General features: G+C 51.5%; 1 protein-coding gene across 1 annotated transcript in view; it reads right to left on the bottom strand.

Moving 5' to 3' along the window:
• The window catches only part of TNR (tenascin R), an 85,329-nt gene that overhangs the window by 31,763 nt on the left and 35,409 nt on the right, over positions 1-18,157 (bottom strand). The window contains exons 8-16 of the mRNA XM_062193838.1: positions 14,921-15,010; positions 13,651-13,914; positions 12,833-13,102; positions 11,739-11,858; positions 10,713-10,859; positions 6,830-6,949; positions 2,691-2,834; positions 1,574-1,704; positions 519-651 (exon numbers count right to left, since the gene is read on the bottom strand). Coding sequence (XP_062049822.1) covers positions 519-651; positions 1,574-1,704; positions 2,691-2,834; positions 6,830-6,949; positions 10,713-10,859; positions 11,739-11,858; positions 12,833-13,102; positions 13,651-13,914; positions 14,921-15,010 — 1,419 coding nt within the window. The remainder of the gene's footprint in view (positions 1-518; positions 652-1,573; positions 1,705-2,690; positions 2,835-6,829; positions 6,950-10,712; positions 10,860-11,738; positions 11,859-12,832; positions 13,103-13,650; positions 13,915-14,920; positions 15,011-18,157) is intronic.

Genomic DNA, 18,157 nt, shown 5'->3' with positions numbered 1-18,157 from the left:
ATTTTACACGAAGACCCAGTGGCTTTAGAAGCAGAGGCTGTGGTCAGAGCTCTGACCCATTTCCTAGCCACCTGAGTCTCCATCTCTGTGCGTCTCGGTTTCATCCTCTGTGAAGTGGGATGCACACGGCCGCCCTCACCCAGCTGATATGAAGATTGTACTGGGATAGTGGGAGTGTGAGGGTGCTGTGTACATGGAGAAGAGCGGTGGGTTTAGTATGGAGGGTTCAGGGCTGCTGCTCTGACCAGCTACACCCCTGCAGGCAGGAGCCAAAGGAGGGAGAAGGGAAGAACAACTGCGATGGAAAAACACTTGAGGACCGAAGGGGAGAGAACGGGATGCCTTTACTGGATGCACTTTGTTGGCCCAGACGGACCGGAGGTCTGCACTTCCGGTTCCTGTGATTGCCTTGGTGGTGAGCGGTTTCCTGGCAAAGGAAGGAGGCCGGTGAGAGGCTCCTCCTGGCCAAGCTGCGTGCAGGGGAGCAGGCGGCGTCGGAGTGGCCGCGACTCCCTCACCTGTGCTGAAGGCGGTGGAGGTGGTGCTGCTGCGGGAGGTTTCCTGGGCTGCCTGCAGGAGCACTGTGTAGTCTGTGTTCTCCAGGAGGCCCTCCAGGCGGATCCAGCTGTCCTCCGCGTCCACAATCAGCTCCTGCGGGAGGGGTGGGAGGAAGGGAGCGAGCGGAGAGTGAGCGGCCTGTAACAGGGGAGAGTGGGGTGGGGGGAGTCAGACCCTACAGCTGGCTAGCTCAGCAGCCCAGTGGCCATTGTCGTCCTCTGCCTGCCACCATACGCCTAGAGGAAGCTCCCCTGTGAGAGTCAGGCCAGCTGCTCTCTCACAGATGCACACTGGGAGAACTTCAGGGCCTGGATTATTGATGCCAGTGTTTTCCGATTGCACTGGGCTCCCTTGAGGGCAGAGAGGGAAGCTGCGCAAGCAAGAACCTAGGCCTCCCTACTCCCATCAGACAGACTGGCCCTGCTTACGTCTATTTCGTATATTTGGTTCTGCATGTGATGTCAGTTTCAAAAAGGATTCCACTGCAAACAAAGATTGGGAAACCAGGGCTCTAGATGAACTGTTTCAACTGTTGATGCCAAACAAAAATGTGTCTTCTCTTTACTACAGGCTGTATTGATGAGGCATTTGTAATGCCTAATTGAGAGGCAGAAAAGTCTGTGGAATTTGGTGTACAGCTTATGTTTGCTTGGTCCTGTTACAGACGATTCTTTCCGTGTACTTAAACTTGCCCGTGTGCTTTGTGTCTTCAAATTAAAAGTTGAGGGATAGAAGCCCACTGTATAGAGGGGGAACAGAGGCTCCGGGCAGACTGGTGCTCCGCCTCCCTGTGTGAGGCATAGCATCAGGACCAGGGCTACCCCCAGGTCACCTGGCCCGCAGACTGGGAATCTCCCATCCAGGTTGGCTCCACATCTGTAATGGGAAGCCTACTTGGTTCCTTGTGAGTCAGTCCCACCCCCTCCCTCCAATCTCCACCGGTGGTTCCATTGGTCAGTTTTCACATGGCTATCCTTGGGAGAGCTGTTCTCTATCCTCCCCTGCAAACGCTCACCTTGCGGCTTCCATCGGCGGATTTGTAGGTCAAGACGTAGTTCTCAATCTCTGCCCTGGGAGGCTGCCAGGAGATGAGGGCGCTCTGTCGGGTGACCTCACTGGCGGTCAGGTTTGCAGGAGGGTCCAGGACTGTAAACGGGAAAGTCATTGCCAAAGTGGAGGTGCCTCTCCAGCAACTCCCTGACTGACGTCAGGCACGGGTGTCTCCTCCAGCTCCGTGGTCTCAGGGCTGCTTGGGCAGGCTAAGGGCACTCATGGGTCAGAAGACAATCATTCACTGTGCTCTCTCCCCCTTCCATCATCTGGATCTTTAAGCCTGGCTGCGGCATCTGTCAGTCTGACCTATACCTGGGACTCAGACATTGTCAAATCCACATCTGTGGGGCTGGCTCTGTGGCATAGTGGGTAAAGCCACTGCCTGCAGTGCCAGCATCCCATATGGGTGCTGGTTGGAATCCTGGCCGCTTCACTTCCAATCCAGCTCTCTGCTATGTCCTGGGAAAGCAGTGGAAGATGGCCCAAGTCCTTGGGTACCTTCTGGGAGACCCAGAAGAAGCTCCTGGCTCCTGTTGGTAGAGCTGCGGCCATTGCCGCCGTTTGGGAAGTGAACCAGCAGGTGGAAGACCTCTCTCTCTGCCTCCCTCCCTCCCTCCCTCTGCATCTGCCTCTCTGTAACTCTGCCGTTCGAATAAATAAAAGAATCTTGAAACCCCACACATCTGAGAGTTCACTCTTGAACTGGAAACATTCTCATGTGTAACCTTTGTCTACTGGTCTCCTGGCATGACTCCACCTCGCAGCCCTCTTCCCGCTTTCTAGCCCTCTACCATCCATCAGATTTTTCCGGATCAGATGCACTCCTGGTGCTGGCTTCGTTCGGTCTGATTCTGCTCCTTGAACGCAGATTTAAGGTGAGAGCAGAAAGCTCATGTGTGCTGGCTGGCGGCTGCTGCTCACCTGCGCTGGATTTGGGCCATCGTCAGCCAAAATAAGAACACTCATAGCCACACTGTCCAAAGCCCACAGACTATCAGCTCATCCACCACAAAGACACTGAGTTTTAGGAGCTCCAAAGCCACCAGGCATATCAGGTATGGAGATGAGCATGTACTCACGGGTGGAGAAGTTGGTGCTGATGGTTCCACTGGTGAGAGGCCCGCTGGTGGCATACATGGTGACAGTGTAGTGGGTGCTAGGGAGCAGGTCGACAAGCTGGAATTCCTCACTGACCCCATCAACCAGGATGGTCTCCCCAGCAACTGAAATCAGATGAACGCGGGTCAAGACTGAACAAGGCTTCCCAGAATAGGAAAAGCCTGCCACCCCAAAGGGATTTCACAAGGACTCAGCATTGCAGAAGTCTGGAAAATTGTGGGGAAAAAGTCTTTTCTGAATACGCTAGGTTATTATCTTGTTCCATGCATATATTTCCTGCTATCTCTTTATTCCGTAACTGAGAAATACATTTAATATATGGAGGTCAAACTGTCTTCTCTCTAACTGCTATGCAAGCCTCTGGAGTCACAAAGAGTACGTCAAATGCTTTGTCTACAAGAGCTCTTCCTCTCCACCACGCTTCCTAGTCAAGTCCTCGCTCCTCTAAACAGAAAATTCAACTCCACTTCCCACTGCATTTATGTAACTATTGTAAGGCCTTCTCAGTTCTGGTTACCTTTCTCTGGATCAATGATAATTTATCATGTTCATATGAAATTCAAAATTCAAAAGAGATTTGAGGGGACTGGTATTGTGGCGTAGCTGGTTAAGCTACCGCCTATAGCGCCGGCATCCCATACGGGCGCTGGTTCACATCCTGGCTGTTCCACTTCTGATCCAGCTCCCTGATAATGCACCTGGGAAAGCAGTGGACGATGGCCCAAGTGCTTGGGGCTTTGCCATCCATGTCGGAGACTGGATGCAGCTCCTGGCTCCTGGTTTCAGCCTGGCCCAGCCCTGGCCATTGTGGCCATCTTTTCGGAGTGAACCAGCAATGAAAGATCTCCCTCTCTATATGTAAGACTGTCTCTCAAATAAATAAATAAATCTTTTAAAAAGAGAGAGAATTGAGAACAATGACTGATGTGTAGTGAACAATGAGACAAACAAGGTCAGCCTGTACTTTTACTTGTGCCATTTATATTAGTGTAACTAGGTTTGGGGATTATTGATAATTACTGATCAAAGAGCCTTTTTATAACCACTTCTCTTACCTCCAAAACCAACTTTATATAGTTAATTTCTTGTACCATGGGTCTTTATTTCAGCTTCATTTTGTCTGATTGAATTCTGGGCCTGTTTCAGTTTATGAAAATATTATTGACTTTGAATCCCATTGATTGCAAGTTTTGTTTTATACACACATTTGGGGAGTCTGTTTTGTCTGAGTTTGGTCAAGCTGTTGGTAAAACTATTGGGGCCAAACCTTCTAATGGGCAATTATAATACTTCTGAACCACTGAGTAGTTAACCAAGTTTATTAGGCACATCTCCAAATTTGGTAGGGCCAGAGGTTTCAAGTTTCTGTGGTCTAAAGACATAGAAAGGCACATGAACAAATTAAAATGCAAATTGACTCTTTGGAAGGCACATACATAATGACGTTGTTCTCTTGACATCCTTTGCAAGACTGTACCAATCAATTACACACACACTCTCTCCCACCTCTGCAGGTGCACCCAGGCTGCTCTTTTTCTTGGATGTTTCACTTTATGTAAGACCTTCATCCTTTCTCCCTTTCCCACACCTGGATCTGAATTATAGTAGCCTTTTGGCTGCAGCCCATGGTGCTCTGTGCTTGGCTGTATCACACCACTGCTTACGTTGAGTTGTAATTATTTACATCTGCTTATGATTACTAGGCGTTAGTTCCATGAAGACCAGGACTCCTGTTTTGTTTCTGAATACTTATAGACCTATAGAGTATGTGGCCCATGAGAGGCTGTCAAAAGTGTTTGTTGAGTGAGTGACGTTAATAGCTATGAGGGAGTGGTGTGCTTTGTACTTGTGAGCGGGGTGTCAGACTCTCTTAAGGGAATGAGGGAGGGGTTGCCAGCAGAGGTAGAGCTGAAGCTAAGGCTTGAAGGGTGGATTTTCTAGGCATTCAAGTGAGAGAAGGAAACAGCTTGTGCAAATGCATGGGGGCTTGAGAAAGCACAGTGAGAGTTAAGAAATACAGGTTCGTGGTATAATGGAAGAGTTGGTGGATTTTGCATGCATAGAGGTGTTAGGAGGTATCCGTAGTAATGATAGCCATTCCTTGAGGGACCATTCAGTCAGCTCCAGCTAACTCCAAAGACAGTCCATCATGTATTTTTACATCTTGACTGATGACTAACTGGAAAGTGGAGTTTTCTAATGCCTTGTTGAAATACAAATGTGTTGGCAAATTTCCCGAAAAGAGTGAGGAAGAGGCAGGCACTTGGCGTAGCAGTTCAGAGGCCCACAGTCCATATGGAAGTCCTGACTCTGCTCCTGACTCCAGCTTCCTGCTGTTGTGCACCTGGGAGGAGCAGTGATGGCTTAAGGGGTGGTATTCCTGCCACCTCTGTGGGAGACCTGGATGGTATTCCCGATTCCTGGGAGACCTGGATGATATTCCTGATTCCTGGGAGACCTGGATGGTATTCCCGATTCCTGGGAGACCTGGATGGTATTCCCGATTCCTGGGAGACCTGGATGGTATTCCCGATTCCTGGCTTTTGCCCCAACCTAGGCCATCACAGGCACTTCTATAATGAACTCTCTCTCTCTGCCTCTCGAATGAAAATAGATAAATAAAAATTTAAGAAAAAAAGACACACAATGGTTTTGATAAAACAGTGAATGTGTTAATATGTAGTAATCACTAACTTTCTAATTTGTGTAACAGTCTTAGTGTTTACATTCCCTGACTTTGACAGTAAGTTTACTTCTTTTTCTCTTTTTAATTTTTTTTAAAATTTATTTGAAAGGTAGAGTCACAGAAAGACAAACAGAAAGGTCTTCTGTCCATTAGTTCACTCCCCAATGGCCACAACGGCTGGAGCTGCACCGATCTGAAGCCAGGAGCCAGGTGCTTCTTCCTGGTCTCCTATGTGGGTGCAGGGGTGCAAGGACTTGGGCCACGCTTTCCCAGGCCATAGCAGAGAGCTGGATAGAAGAGGAGCAGCCAGGACTAGAACTGGCGCCCATATGGGATGCCAGCACTGCAGGTGGAGGATTAACCTACTGCGCCACAGTGCCAGCCCCCAGTAAGTTTACTTCTTTGCAACCTCAAGAACTTGGTTTCTCTGCCATTTTGAAAATTAAAATATTTGCCTGACTTCTGGCCTCTGGTATATTTATTCTCTGATTTTTTTTTTTTGACATGCAGAGTTAGATAGTGAGAGAGAGAGACAGAGAGAAAGGTCTTCCTTTTCCATTGGTTCACCCCCCAAATGGCTGCTATGGCTGGTGCCTCCTCCTGGTCTCCCATGCGGGTGCAGGGCCCAAACACTTGGGCCGTCCTCCACTGCACTCCCGGGCCACAGCAGAGAGCTGGACTGGAAGAGGGGCAACCGGGACAGAATCCGGCGCCCCAACTGGGACTAGAACCCAGGGTGCTGGCGCCACAGGCAGAGGATTAGCCTACTGAGCCACGGCACCTGCCAATTCTCTGATTTCTTAAATATAGTCCACAACAGTGCTGGGGTCCCATGTTTAATTTACTCAGGACCATTAACTTTCCTGAGCCTAGGGACTTGGAGTACAGAACACTGTTCGGCTCTGGATTTCTCTGGTCCACGTCAGCTAGTATAAGGTGGATAAGCATGATGAAGAAGATACTGAAACTCAAGATTTTCTGTTGGTTCACCAATTTGGGCTGGATATGGGCAGAGAAGACCAAACTGATGAGTTGAGTAATTCTGAGTCTGTTTGGACGTATTAGTTCATATAATTTGCTTCAAACTTGGTCCTGTAACTTCAGTGTTCTTCTTAAATATCTAGAAAAGTCTGCTTTTTTGTCTGTAGCTTTTTGAGGCAAGTCTTTACTCAGTTCTGAGTTTTGCCTTCCTGCTGTTCTCTGTTTTTCTATTTGTCACTGGTGACATACCTTTCTTACATCTTTCAGATGCAGCTTTCTCAATTCCTATAGCTGATTCAATTGGCAGAGCTGGGAGATGTTGAACTGGTCCCTCAGATGGACAAAATCTTTGTTTCTTCACTTCCATTCTGGTCTGTAGCCCCAGTCCCCGCCATCCCCACCTGCCTGGCACGAGGTCCAGCAGACACCCACCTGCAAAGTGTGTGAGAACGATGACGTAGTTCTCTACTTCTCCCGTGGGCGCCTTCCACTGCAGCAGGGCTTCCGTGGGCGTGATGTTGGTAGCCACCAGATCCACAGGGTTATCCATGGCTGAAACAGAACAGGAGGCCATCAGCCAGAGATCAGAAGACCTGCAGGATGGAAGGGTAGCAAACTACCTGGAGTCCCACTCCCTATCCGTGTCTGCTGCTGTGCTGGGCAAGACAGGGGAAGCGAAGGGAGACCTCGGCCCTCTGTCCCCTCTGGTTCCAGCAGCCCCCACTCGTCTCCCTTTCCTCCTTCCTCTCAGCTGGCCAGTTCTCCCCCACTGCCCCAGCTCCTCCTTCCAATTATTCCACTACTTCCTATGTGCAGAGCCGTGTCTCAGGTGGTGCGGGGGATCCCACTACTTCCTATGTGCAGAGCCGTGTCTCAGGTGGTACGGGGGATCCCACTACTTCCTGTGTGCAGAGCCGTGTCTCAGGTGGTGAGGGGGATTTCAAGGCAGTTCTCTTGCATTGTAGACATTTGCTTTCATGCGGAGGAACTAAGAACACAGGGAACCATCATAATTCTTCAGCTGAGTAGATAAGCAGTTTCCAGACTGTTTGCCGTTTCGTAAATGTAAGGGTGTGCCTTGTGGGCAGATCTCTGGGAAGAACGCCGGGGCTCCAGGAGGACAGGAATGTGCCGGTGCTGAGAACTAGGAGGTACTCAGGGAACAATGGCTGCCTGGTCACATCTGGTTAGTGAGTTCCTGTGTCCCGACTCAGAAGGCTCGCTAGAGCTCACTGAGTCCTGGTGGTCTCTCTCATTGTGCTGAGAGTGGAGGGGATGGCCACAGGTTTCTGTGTCACAGGCCCTGCACCACCTGTCAGGGAGAAGAGAGCTTGTGTGCTTGTTACAACACCTCCTTCCTACCCTTCCTTGCCCATGCTTAAGTCGCTGCTCTGCTACTGTGTGTCCCTTCCCTGCAGCTGGGACTTACGTAGACGTGGATGGTGTCAGCTCTAGCTATCAGCTCAACCTGAGCATCACGCAATTTACTTCTGAGAAAGAAGATCTGCTATTGAGCTTTTTAGTTTCTCTAACTGAAAGCTTTTTATTTTTAAAATTTTCATTTAGCTATTTTCATTTTACTTAAAAGGCGGAGAGTGAGAGAGAGAATAGAGAGAGAGATTTTTCATCCAGTGTTTACTCTCCAAATTCCTGCAGTAGCCGGAGCTGGGCCAAGCTGAAGCTAGAATTTCTTCTAGTTCTCCCATGTGCATCGTAGGGATGTGAGTGCCCGTGCCATTATCTGCTGTCTCCCAGACACATTAGTAGGGAGCTGGGTCAGAAACAGAAGAGATGAGACTCAAACCAGGCACTGTAACGTGGAATGTGGCTATCCCAAGCAGCGACTTGACCGCTGTGCCAGCACCTGCTCCGCTTGTTGTCTTGGCTTATCTGTGTCCCTCCTCACAAACTAGCAACCGGAAAATGTCTTTATAATGTAAAGAATTATGTGCACAATGGGCGCCTTCAAAGATTTCTTCAAATGCCACCCTTAGGAGACTCCAGTCGCCTTGGCCTCTCAGAATTCCATGATATCACAAGACAAGCATGGCGTCCCAAAGGAGCATTTGTCTCTGGAAGTTGTAAGAGCACAGACCTCAAGTTAAAACATCAACAGTTAACTAAGATGCTTCTGGGAGCAGCCCAGTGGTTGCCGGTTGACAAAGCAGCTCTGAGTAAATTGTCAGGAGGGAAGTCTGGGTGGGTGCCCCACTGCATACCTGTTCAGAGATACCTGCCGCTGATGGCTAAGAGCCCAAGCAGTGAGGTATTGCTCTAAGACGCTGCTCTCTTTTACTTTGGGGACCAGAGGCCCATGCAATCCATTTTATTGCCCTCAGTGAGAAAAAGAATAATTTCTTTTGCATAAATTTCTAGGACTTTGAGGAAGGTAGGGAAGGGGCTTCTTTTGGCACCTGGAACATCACTTCTGGGCAACATGTGTTGAAACGTTATCGGAGAGATAGTTTGGTGGATAGGGAAAGACAATTAAAAACACGGCTGAGTTCTCTGTGCTCAAAGGCCTGGAAAGAGACTAGGGAAGAATAGAACATCCCGTGCTATCTTTTTTAGAAGAAGCATTTTGTGCTGGCGAAGGACTAGTTCTTTGGCCACTACTCAGACACGCTCCCCCGGAGCTTGTGCGAAAGTCTGTAAACGCAGGGAGGAATTCCAAGTTACGCTTCCTTGTTCAGGAGATACCACTCTCCAGGGAAATGAAGCCCCCTCGGGACACCCAGGTGTTCCTCTAATGAGGCAAGTTGGATGTCTTCCCGTGTGCTGTGGGAATGACAGCTTAACTAGGAGAGCCTGCCTGGGGCTGGGGACGGGAACCCTGGCTGTGCCTTCCGCTGCCTTGCAGAGCAAGTCTCTGCCAGCTCTGCACGGTGTTGGGCCAGAGAAGGAGAGGCCGTGGAGCTTCCGCAGGGGCCCTGGGCTCAGGCGCGTTTTCCAGGGGAGGCCATGGGATGTGGGCTTCCCAGTCCTACTCTCTCAGATCTCGGGCTCATCACCGCCTTCCATCTCTTTTCCTCTGGCTCATTACACAGGTGCTCACTGGGATGCCGAGGCCGCCTGGATCCTATTAGCCTGTTGGAGAGCACAGAACACCAGGCTCCTGCGGGGGACCCAGAACACCCCTGGGGCGGCCTCCCCGCCACTGCTTCTGTCACAGGTGAGGGCGTTACGGCCGCTTTGTTGCTGACTTCCTCCCAAGAGCGTGAGGTCAGAGCAAATGCAGATGCTTGGTGCTTCCTGGCCACATGTGATGCAGAACTGGATGTGACTTGGATAACAGTGCTTTTCTGCCTTGAGAAGAAAATTCCTCCTCTGAGTCTTTTCAGAAATTGGATTGTGGCTGGGTTGGAGGGAGAGCGGTGGCACAGCGGGTTAAGTCTCTGCTTGGAATGCCTGAATCCCACATCAGCGTCCCTGGTTTGAGTCCCAGCTGTCCCACTTCCTACCAAACTTCCTGCTGATGCATGTCCTGGGAGGCAGCAGACGATGGCCCTAGTATTTGAGTCACTGCTACCCATGTGGGAGACCTGGATGGAGTTCCAGGCTCCTGGCATTGGCCTGGTCCAGCCCTGGACATTGTTGGCACTGGAGAAGTGAACCAGCAGATGGAAGATCTCTGTCTACCTCTATTATCTATCTATCTATCTACCTACCTACCTATCTATCTCTATACCTATCTCTATTTCTCTCTGTTGCTTCCTTTCCAATAAATAAAGATAAACATTTAAAAACTAAGAAGGGATATTCATATCTCTGTTCTGAAATCTGAATTTCAGAATTAATTAATCTGAATTAAGATGAAACTTCCATCTTATGTCTTTGAAAGGACACTTTTAAATCATAAGTTCCATTAGAATCTCTAAGAAAAACCAGTAAGGTTCCCCGAGGGTGACTCTGAACTCCTGGTACTAGAGAGGACTGTGGAGGAGCAAGGGCACAGGAAGGCGAAGGAGCCCCCAGGAACAAAACCGCAGACCCTGGAGCCAGGGTCGCCTCGTGAGCCGGAACAGCGGGAACGAAGCCCCGGACCCTGGAGCCAGGGTCGCCTCGTGAGCCAGAACAGCGGGAACGAAGCCCCGGACCCTGGAGCCAGGGTCGCCTCGTGAGCCAGAGCAGCGGGAACGAAGCCCCGGACCCTGGAGCCAGGGTCGCCTCGTGAGCCAGAGCAGCGGGAACGAAGCCCCGGACCCTGGAGCCAGGGTCGCCTCGTGAGCCAGAACAGCGGGTCTTTGCCTCCTGTGTTTGCTGCAGGTGCTCAGCCAGGATCCTGACCTGACGCACGGCAGGGAGATGTGCCCACCTGTGTGCACCAGAGTGCAGACGCGCTCACTCTCCTCCCGGCCCCGCACGCTGTTGAGGCTGATTTCGTATTCGGTAGCTGGGTTCAGTCTGCTGATGGTGAATTCTGTCACAGTGTTGGGCACCACCGAGCTGTCCAGCCGTCCCACTAGGGAAGAGTGGAATCCACAGTTAAAGCTCAGGGGCTCCCTCACAAGTGCAGCCGTGGTCCGGTGTACCAAGGGGCGCCCAGTAGCACAGATGGGGTAGAGACTTAGCGCTCAGTAGGCAGGAAAGACGAATGGGAATGGGCCGTGGCTGGGTACGTTGGCTTCTAGGAGAATCAGCACGCTGTTTATACTGGCTGATTTTATGGGCTTCTTGGAGCAAAGAAAAATAAACTCTTTTTTGGGGTGTTTTTCTGACAAACTGGTCTTTCCAAGGCAACTGTGTGAAGGTGATCAGAGGGCACGCTACAAAGAGTGGTCCGTGCAGCCCCAAGTCAGAGCAGCCTAGAAAGCTGCCCCGCCCTCGCTGGAAGTGGCTGTTTTCACTGAGTTCCCAATGCCACATACGCTAACAAAACCGGCAGGGGGTGGGCGAGGTCTGGACCAACCTCCTGTGACTCATACGTCGGCTTGCAGGGCAGAAGTGGGGCTCCCTGAGTGTGGTTCCCCTGCGAGGCGCCATCTGGGTCTCTAACTACCCCCCGGATTGGAGCATTGCACATGGCACTCTCAGGAAGGTGCACGGGAGCCCGGCTCTCGGCCGATTCTCTTAGGACCCCTTGTTTCTCATTACCCTGTCTACATATTGGTGGCCCATTGCCTCTGCCGGGGAAAAGCCTGCCTTCTGGGTGAATGTATTGAAGCCTCTTCTAAGAAGGGTTTGTTAAGAGGACATCTTGGCTGCTCCTCACCAACCCCTTCTCACTGAGGTGGAGCGAACCAGAGAGCGGACAACAGACACAGGTGGGTTAGGGGACAGGCCGTTTGTCCCGTAGTAATGCTTGCTCAGCTTCAGACTCCAGTAATCACATAACTGTTACCTTGGGTGGGGCGATAGGACACTCGGTAGTAATCAAAAGAAGCAACAGGGGGGCTCCAGGAGACCGTCACTGAGTCCTTGGTCACGTTGCTAATCGTGATGTCTCTCGGGGGATCGATTCCTGCAAGGGCCCGAGGAGTTGGGGGGAAAAGACAGGAAGCACAGTGTGAGAAAGGAACTCCTATCCCTGGCTTACACAAAGCACAGCGATCAAGAGTTAACTGCGTCCCAGAGGAAACCTAGACTTTGCGACGAGCCAGTCAGGCTGACGTCTCACCTGCACCCTTGTAGATATAGCCACAGCCACGTTCATGGAGAACAGTTTTAGCCACATGAAGCCAGCTGGCAAGGACTGTGTCTGTGCAGCGATCGTTAGCTGTGAGGGTCAACCAGGAACGTCCCTTTAAATCCATTTGTTTTCTTCTGACCTGGGAGTAACATGGTCCTTTTCTCTGGGGCAATTTCTCTTGGATAAATCCAACTCTGCCTCTGTCTCTTATTTGTTAACAGCCACCTTTGCTTCATTTTGAAAAAAAAATTAAAAACTGCCTATTGATTGTAGAGGAATTTCAGAGCACAGGGCCAGAACAAATCCACTTTCCTAAATTATATTTCTTCTACGCTCTGTACTTTTTTTTTTTTTTTTTGATCTCCAGGTTAAATCAACTGAGTGTTTAATCCACTAGTCCAGTCTGTGAGCTCTTGTCAGTGTATAGGAAATTACCTAGGCATACATGTTCTTATTCTAGCACACATGCTCTTACACTGTTCATTTTGGGGACCGTTTCATGGATAATGTGATGGGTATGGGCCAGCTTTCTGTAGGGTTTTCTCTTGGGCTGGGCTGATGCATGCAGTCCTTGGCCGCCTTGAGATGTTGGGGCTGTCCTGCCTTGCACATGGGAGTTTCCCAGCCTGTGGGTCTCATGTAGCACTGGATGAAGTGGCTGTTTCACAGCAGCTCACAGACCCTCTCTAGTCACCAAGGCAAGTCCCTAGTTCGTGAGTGTTTCTGTTCTCAAATTTCATTGGCTTGCCAAAGGCTGCTGTGACAACAGGGCTCTCAGCACCTGCTGTCGAGTCCTCTCGCCTCACCTGTGGTGATGGATCCCACAATGGGCTCGGAGGTCTCCGTGCCATGGACGGCCATGAGGTTGACGATGTACTCGGTGGCCGGCTGCAGGCCCATCAGGACAGCGTGCCTCTTGGTGGCGTCCAAGGAGACCTCCATCATCTCTTCCTCCTCGTCGCGGGGGCTGTAGTTCAGGATGAGTCTGTCTGCTGGGGGAGAGGGGTCGCTCCAGGTGATGTTGACGCTGGAGGAAGTCACGTGGGAGAAGTGCAGATGGGAGATAGGGCGGAAACCTGCAACGCGGAGAGGAGAGGTGCCGTGGCGGTCACTGGGCTAGAAGAGGATTTCCTTCCCTTGCTAAGGAGGGCTGCCCCTCGCCTGCTGATCTACAGCTCCCCCACCCCCCACTTCCCCATCCTATCCTTGGACTTTTTCCAACCCATAATCTGAAAAATGAATTCTGGTAACACCGGAAAACGCCTCTGTGAGTTATTCTGACCCAGGATTTCAAACCTCTGTCCTGGAAGGAACTTAACTTGATCCCATGGGTCCTCTGAGTGCCTGCCGATTTAGCACAGGTGGGGGGAGAGGGGGACAGGATCAGCTACTACGTGCAGGTTATAGCAAACCAACAGGCACTCTCGGGCACGGGACAGTCTTGCTCGTCTCTCCCGCTCTCTTCCCACCACTCCCGCTGGACGGACTGACAGCTTTGCCCTCCCTCTTCTGTCTCCTTTGTCTGTAGGAAATGGGGCTTTGGGAGAGTAGGTTTCCTGGATGACCTCACACCCTGAGGTCTGCTGATCGCCGAACCCAGGAGAGATTTCGGCTGCCCGCGTACCTGTGAAGGCATCCACAGTGGACTCCAGGCTCTGCTGCCGACCCCTCTCCGCGGTGATGGAAATGAGGTACTCTGCCCCAGGCTCCAGGTCTGTCAGTGTGTACGAGGTGCTGTCCTTGGGCACGGTGACTTCTGAGGCAATTCCGGAGGAAGGAGTGAAGGTAATTCGGTAGTGGTCGATGGGGCCGCTGGCCTTGGTCCAGATGAGGGAGATGGAGGTCTCTGAGGAGGCTGTCACCATGAGGTCCCTGGGATTGTCCAGTTCTGTGGATCAATAGAAGTGTCCTGTTTCACACGGGCTCCCCTGGAGGACTGGTGTATACTGGACCACCCTGAGTGTTTGCAAGCCAACAGCAGACCTGCTGGCCACGAGCGCTAGCCTGTGGTCTCTGATGCCTATCTCCCATCATGTGAAGCGCCTTCCCTTTGAAAGATGCCCAGGAGCTTGTCAAAAGGATGGCCACTCTGTAGAAGGGCACCATTGGCTGCAACCTCACCAGATGCGTGTGCCTCTGGGACAAAGCCTACTGGTTTTCAGTCTCTCCACATTCATTTTCACTGAGCCTTTCTCTGGAAGCCTCCAGGGCACACACTAGGGTGTCTCCCAGCACTTGTCCTTGAGCCATTTTGACTTGTTCCTAACCATGAGTGCGCAGGCAACCAGACATGAGGACTCTTAGAGACCCTTGTGATGCTGTAGAGAGGTGGTCTACACTGAACTGAGCAATGGGACCAAGACTGGCCCCAAATTCTGAATGTAGTCTACACTGCTTGTATCTAAGCTACTAGAGTGACCTTGAAATTCACCCAGGATTTGGAAGCAACACTGCAGGATCCAGAGCAACCAGAGTCAAGTGGACTTTTCCTATGCCCTTGGGTTTAATGGGTTGTTTCCAAGTCTAAACCTTTACCCAGTGGCCTTTTGGAGGACTCCTGTGGTGCAGGTTGAAGGACACCATCTTCTACCTGCTGTGGGTGGTCTAGAGAGAAATAAGGCCTCCTGTGGCACCAATCTATTTGGGATTTGCCACACCTGCTCTGCATAGCGCTGGACAGCCCTTCAGACCATGGGGGACCAAGCACAGGGAAGAAGATGGGTCTCCATATTGCATGTCAGCTGTCAGAGTTTAGGTCCAGGATGGATGTTGTCCTAGGCTGACAGCTGTTCACTGGAGGAGGGTGAGGTGGGCATGGCCTTCTGATGGATCCTGGCCCAGACAAGCTTCCATGGCTCCTGGGGCTGCCAGGTGAACCTGGTCCTCCTACTCACCAGTCCTGGCATTCATGGTGGCCGGCACACTTTGCTGCGAGTTCATGATGGCAGATATTCCGACTCCATACTCAGTGCCAGGTACCAGATCTGTTGGAAGATGCAGAAACAAACATTATTTTGTGTGTGTGTGTGTGCGCCGGGTGTGGAGAAGGCTGAAAGGAGGAAGAAAATGCTTTTAGTCCCATTCAGATGTTGTGTTTATTCCTTCCTGAGTCTTCTAATTTTACCTGTAAGGAATTCTTGATTTTACTACGTGTGCAATCCATACCAAGTCAGTAGGATAAATCGGCCAGTGCGGGGCACCCTTCCTGCAGCAGGTCTCAGGAAGGCAGTGGGACTGCGCTCGTCAGGGACCTTCACAGGCGTGCTCTCATGTAAAGAATTTCCCCGTGTAGTCAGTGTTGGCTGGAACCAGGGAAGGGATTTCTTGCTTAAAACGTGACCAGGGGAGAGTGTAGTTGGGAGGGACGATGTGGACATGGACCTTAAAGTATTTCTTGAGTGTTGTGTATACATCAGACTCCACTTCTGAAGATAAGAGCTGCAGCCCCATGGGGCCTCCGGGTCCCTCCCAGGAAGCAGTGGTAGCTGGGCTCTCAGCACAGGCCTGTCAGACCTTTAATATCCCTGCTCCCATGTGGGAGACCCAGAAGAAGCTCCAGGCTCCTATCTTCCCACTGGCGCAGCTCTGGCCATTGCGGCCATTTAGGGAGTGAACCAGTGGATGGAAGATTTCTCTCTGCCTCTGCCTTTCAAATAAATAAATCAATCTTTAAAAAAAAAAAGTGCAGATGGCCTTTCACTGCCAGCTCCTCATCCAAGGTCGGTGACTCAGACCCTAGGGTACTGACAGCCAAGGATCAGATTTTGGTTGGCTCCCGGAGCCTCCAGGAGGATGGAAAAAAACAGAAACAAAAACTGTTCAACGAAAAGGTGTAACCCTCTTGGGAAATCCTTTGGGGGTTTAAATAGGCTAATCCTCCGCCTAGTGGCGCCGGCACACCGGGTTCTAGTCCCGGTCGGGGCGCCGGATTCTGTCCCGGTTGCCCCTCTTCCAGTCCAGCTCTCTGCTGTGGCCCGGGAAGGCAGTGGAGGATGGCCCAAGTCCTTGGGCCCTGCACCCACATGGGAGACCAGGAGAAGCACCTGGCTCCTGGCTTCGGATCAGCGCAGTGCGCTGGCTGCAGCGGCCATTGGAGGGTGAACCAACGGCAAAGGAAGACCTTTCTCTCTGTCTCTCTCTCTCTCTCACTGTCCACTCTGCCTGTCAAAAAAAAAAATACAGAGGTCACTGAGAGGCTCCCGGGATATCTGGACTCCTCTTGGGTCTCCCCCTGCCCTCTTCCTGGTCTGACTGCTGCCACGAATGCTCTCTTCTGCTACTGTGACAAATTGCCACCGTTTCGTGACTGACAGCAACACAAACTTGTTATCTTACAGTGCCGGAAGTCTCAGGTGTCAACGGATCCAGCAGGGCCGTATTCCATCCGGGGGCTCTACAGGAGGACCTGGCTCCTGGAGGCTGCCTGCATTCCTGGGGTGGTGGTCCCTCCACCCATCTTCACAGCCAGCAGCTCAGTATCATCCGATCTGTTTTCTCTCTGGCCTCTGCTTGTGTCACAGCTATCCTGACGGTCTCCCTGCTACACCCACCTTAGAAGCTCCTTTGTGGTCCCATTGGGCCCCCGGGGTAGCACAGGAAAGTCTCCCCATCTCAAGACCTGTAAGTCAGCCGCACCTTCGAAGTCTGTGTTTTTGCCACATAAGGTGACGTATTCATAGCTGCTGAGGCTTGGAGTGTGGGGGAACCATTGTTGCATCTGTCACCACTGGCATCAACCTGATGCTCATTGATTAGCGGCAGAACTGTGGAAAACAGCAGCAAAATCACACCACCACCCCGGGGCCCACCACGTCCATCTGCTCCCTTCTGGCAGCTCTTTATGGGGCCCTGTGTGGGCTCCCCAGAACCACGGTGGATTAGGGTGCCGCTCCACGTTTATATGAAACGCGTGCCTTCTCAGATTAAACGTGTCTTTCAGCCTCACTGCACCCTTGTGGGAAGGTGGGATGGGCAGTCCTCCTCCCATCCGTACTAGTTTCCTGTGCCTGTTGCTACCAATTCCTATAAACCAGTGGCATAAATACCAGAGCTTCATCCCCCCTGGAGCTGGAGCTGGAGGCCGGAAGCCTGCAAACCGGGTGTCAGCAGGGCCAGGCTGCCTGTGATGGCTTCAGGGGATGGTCCTTGCCTCTTCCCAGCTTCAGGTGGTCGCTTATGGCTGCATCCCTCATTCAGCCACTGCTGCCCGTGGTCTTCTCTTCTCCTAACGAGGACACTGGGTTTGGGGAGAACACTGTTCAACTCAGGACTTGTTGCTGGAGGTGATCAGGCTGATGGCCTCGGGTTCAGGGCTTGCAGGAGGACTGGGGTGTCCTGTGCCTCCCAGCTGTGATTTCCCTCGGATCATGATTTTGATTGGAAATGCTTGGAGCATCCTTCCCTGAAGGGACTGGGTTTAGTCCAGGGGATGCTGCACGGTAGCCAGAGACCTCCTCCTCCTCAGCGTGGCTTCAGTGCAGGTGTCCCCATGCACCAGGTGTCCCCATGCACCAGGTGTCCCTATGCACCAGGTGTCCCCATGCTGGTCTATTGAAAAGTCTGCTGGGACTTCAAGGAATGCAGCCTCCAAGCCCTGCCTGGGCTGGCATCAGGTCAGCCCTCTATTTCCTGTCTTGAATCAGCTCCATTCCTTTCCTGATCCTTACTTCCTTTCCTAAACCATCAGCACCAGCGGAGCTGAAGTTTGAAGTCTGAGACTTTGAAGTCAGAAATTTCTGTTACATGGTCAGGCTCTGCCACCTTCTATATGTGTAACTTTGATTATTAACATCTTTGGGCCTCAGTTTCTGTGGATCGGAAATAGTAACTGCCTATCTCAGGGAGCCTTTGGGAAGATGAAATTTACAGTACAGTGGCTGGCCCCTACTGATAGTAGCCGAGAACATGATCATCTTGCACAGACAACTCTTCTGGGATTTGACGTCCTTCTATTATGGATGACCTCATCATCTACAAAAAGTGTCGCTGTGGGTACAGGTTGGTCCCAGGTACTTCTGTTGGTGGTGGTTTGTTGAGGCTTAGCCTGTGGGTCCTGCTGGAGACCAGTGATTCGGGGAGTCAGGTGCCCGTGAAGCGCACCTGACTGGGTGGGCCGAGCACCTGTGTGGCTG

This window comes from Lepus europaeus, chromosome 5, assembly GCF_033115175.1.
Source record: "Lepus europaeus isolate LE1 chromosome 5, mLepTim1.pri, whole genome shotgun sequence".
Lineage (NCBI taxonomy): Eukaryota > Metazoa > Chordata > Mammalia > Lagomorpha > Leporidae > Lepus > Lepus europaeus.
This window is presented reverse-complemented; position numbering and strand designations above follow the sequence as displayed.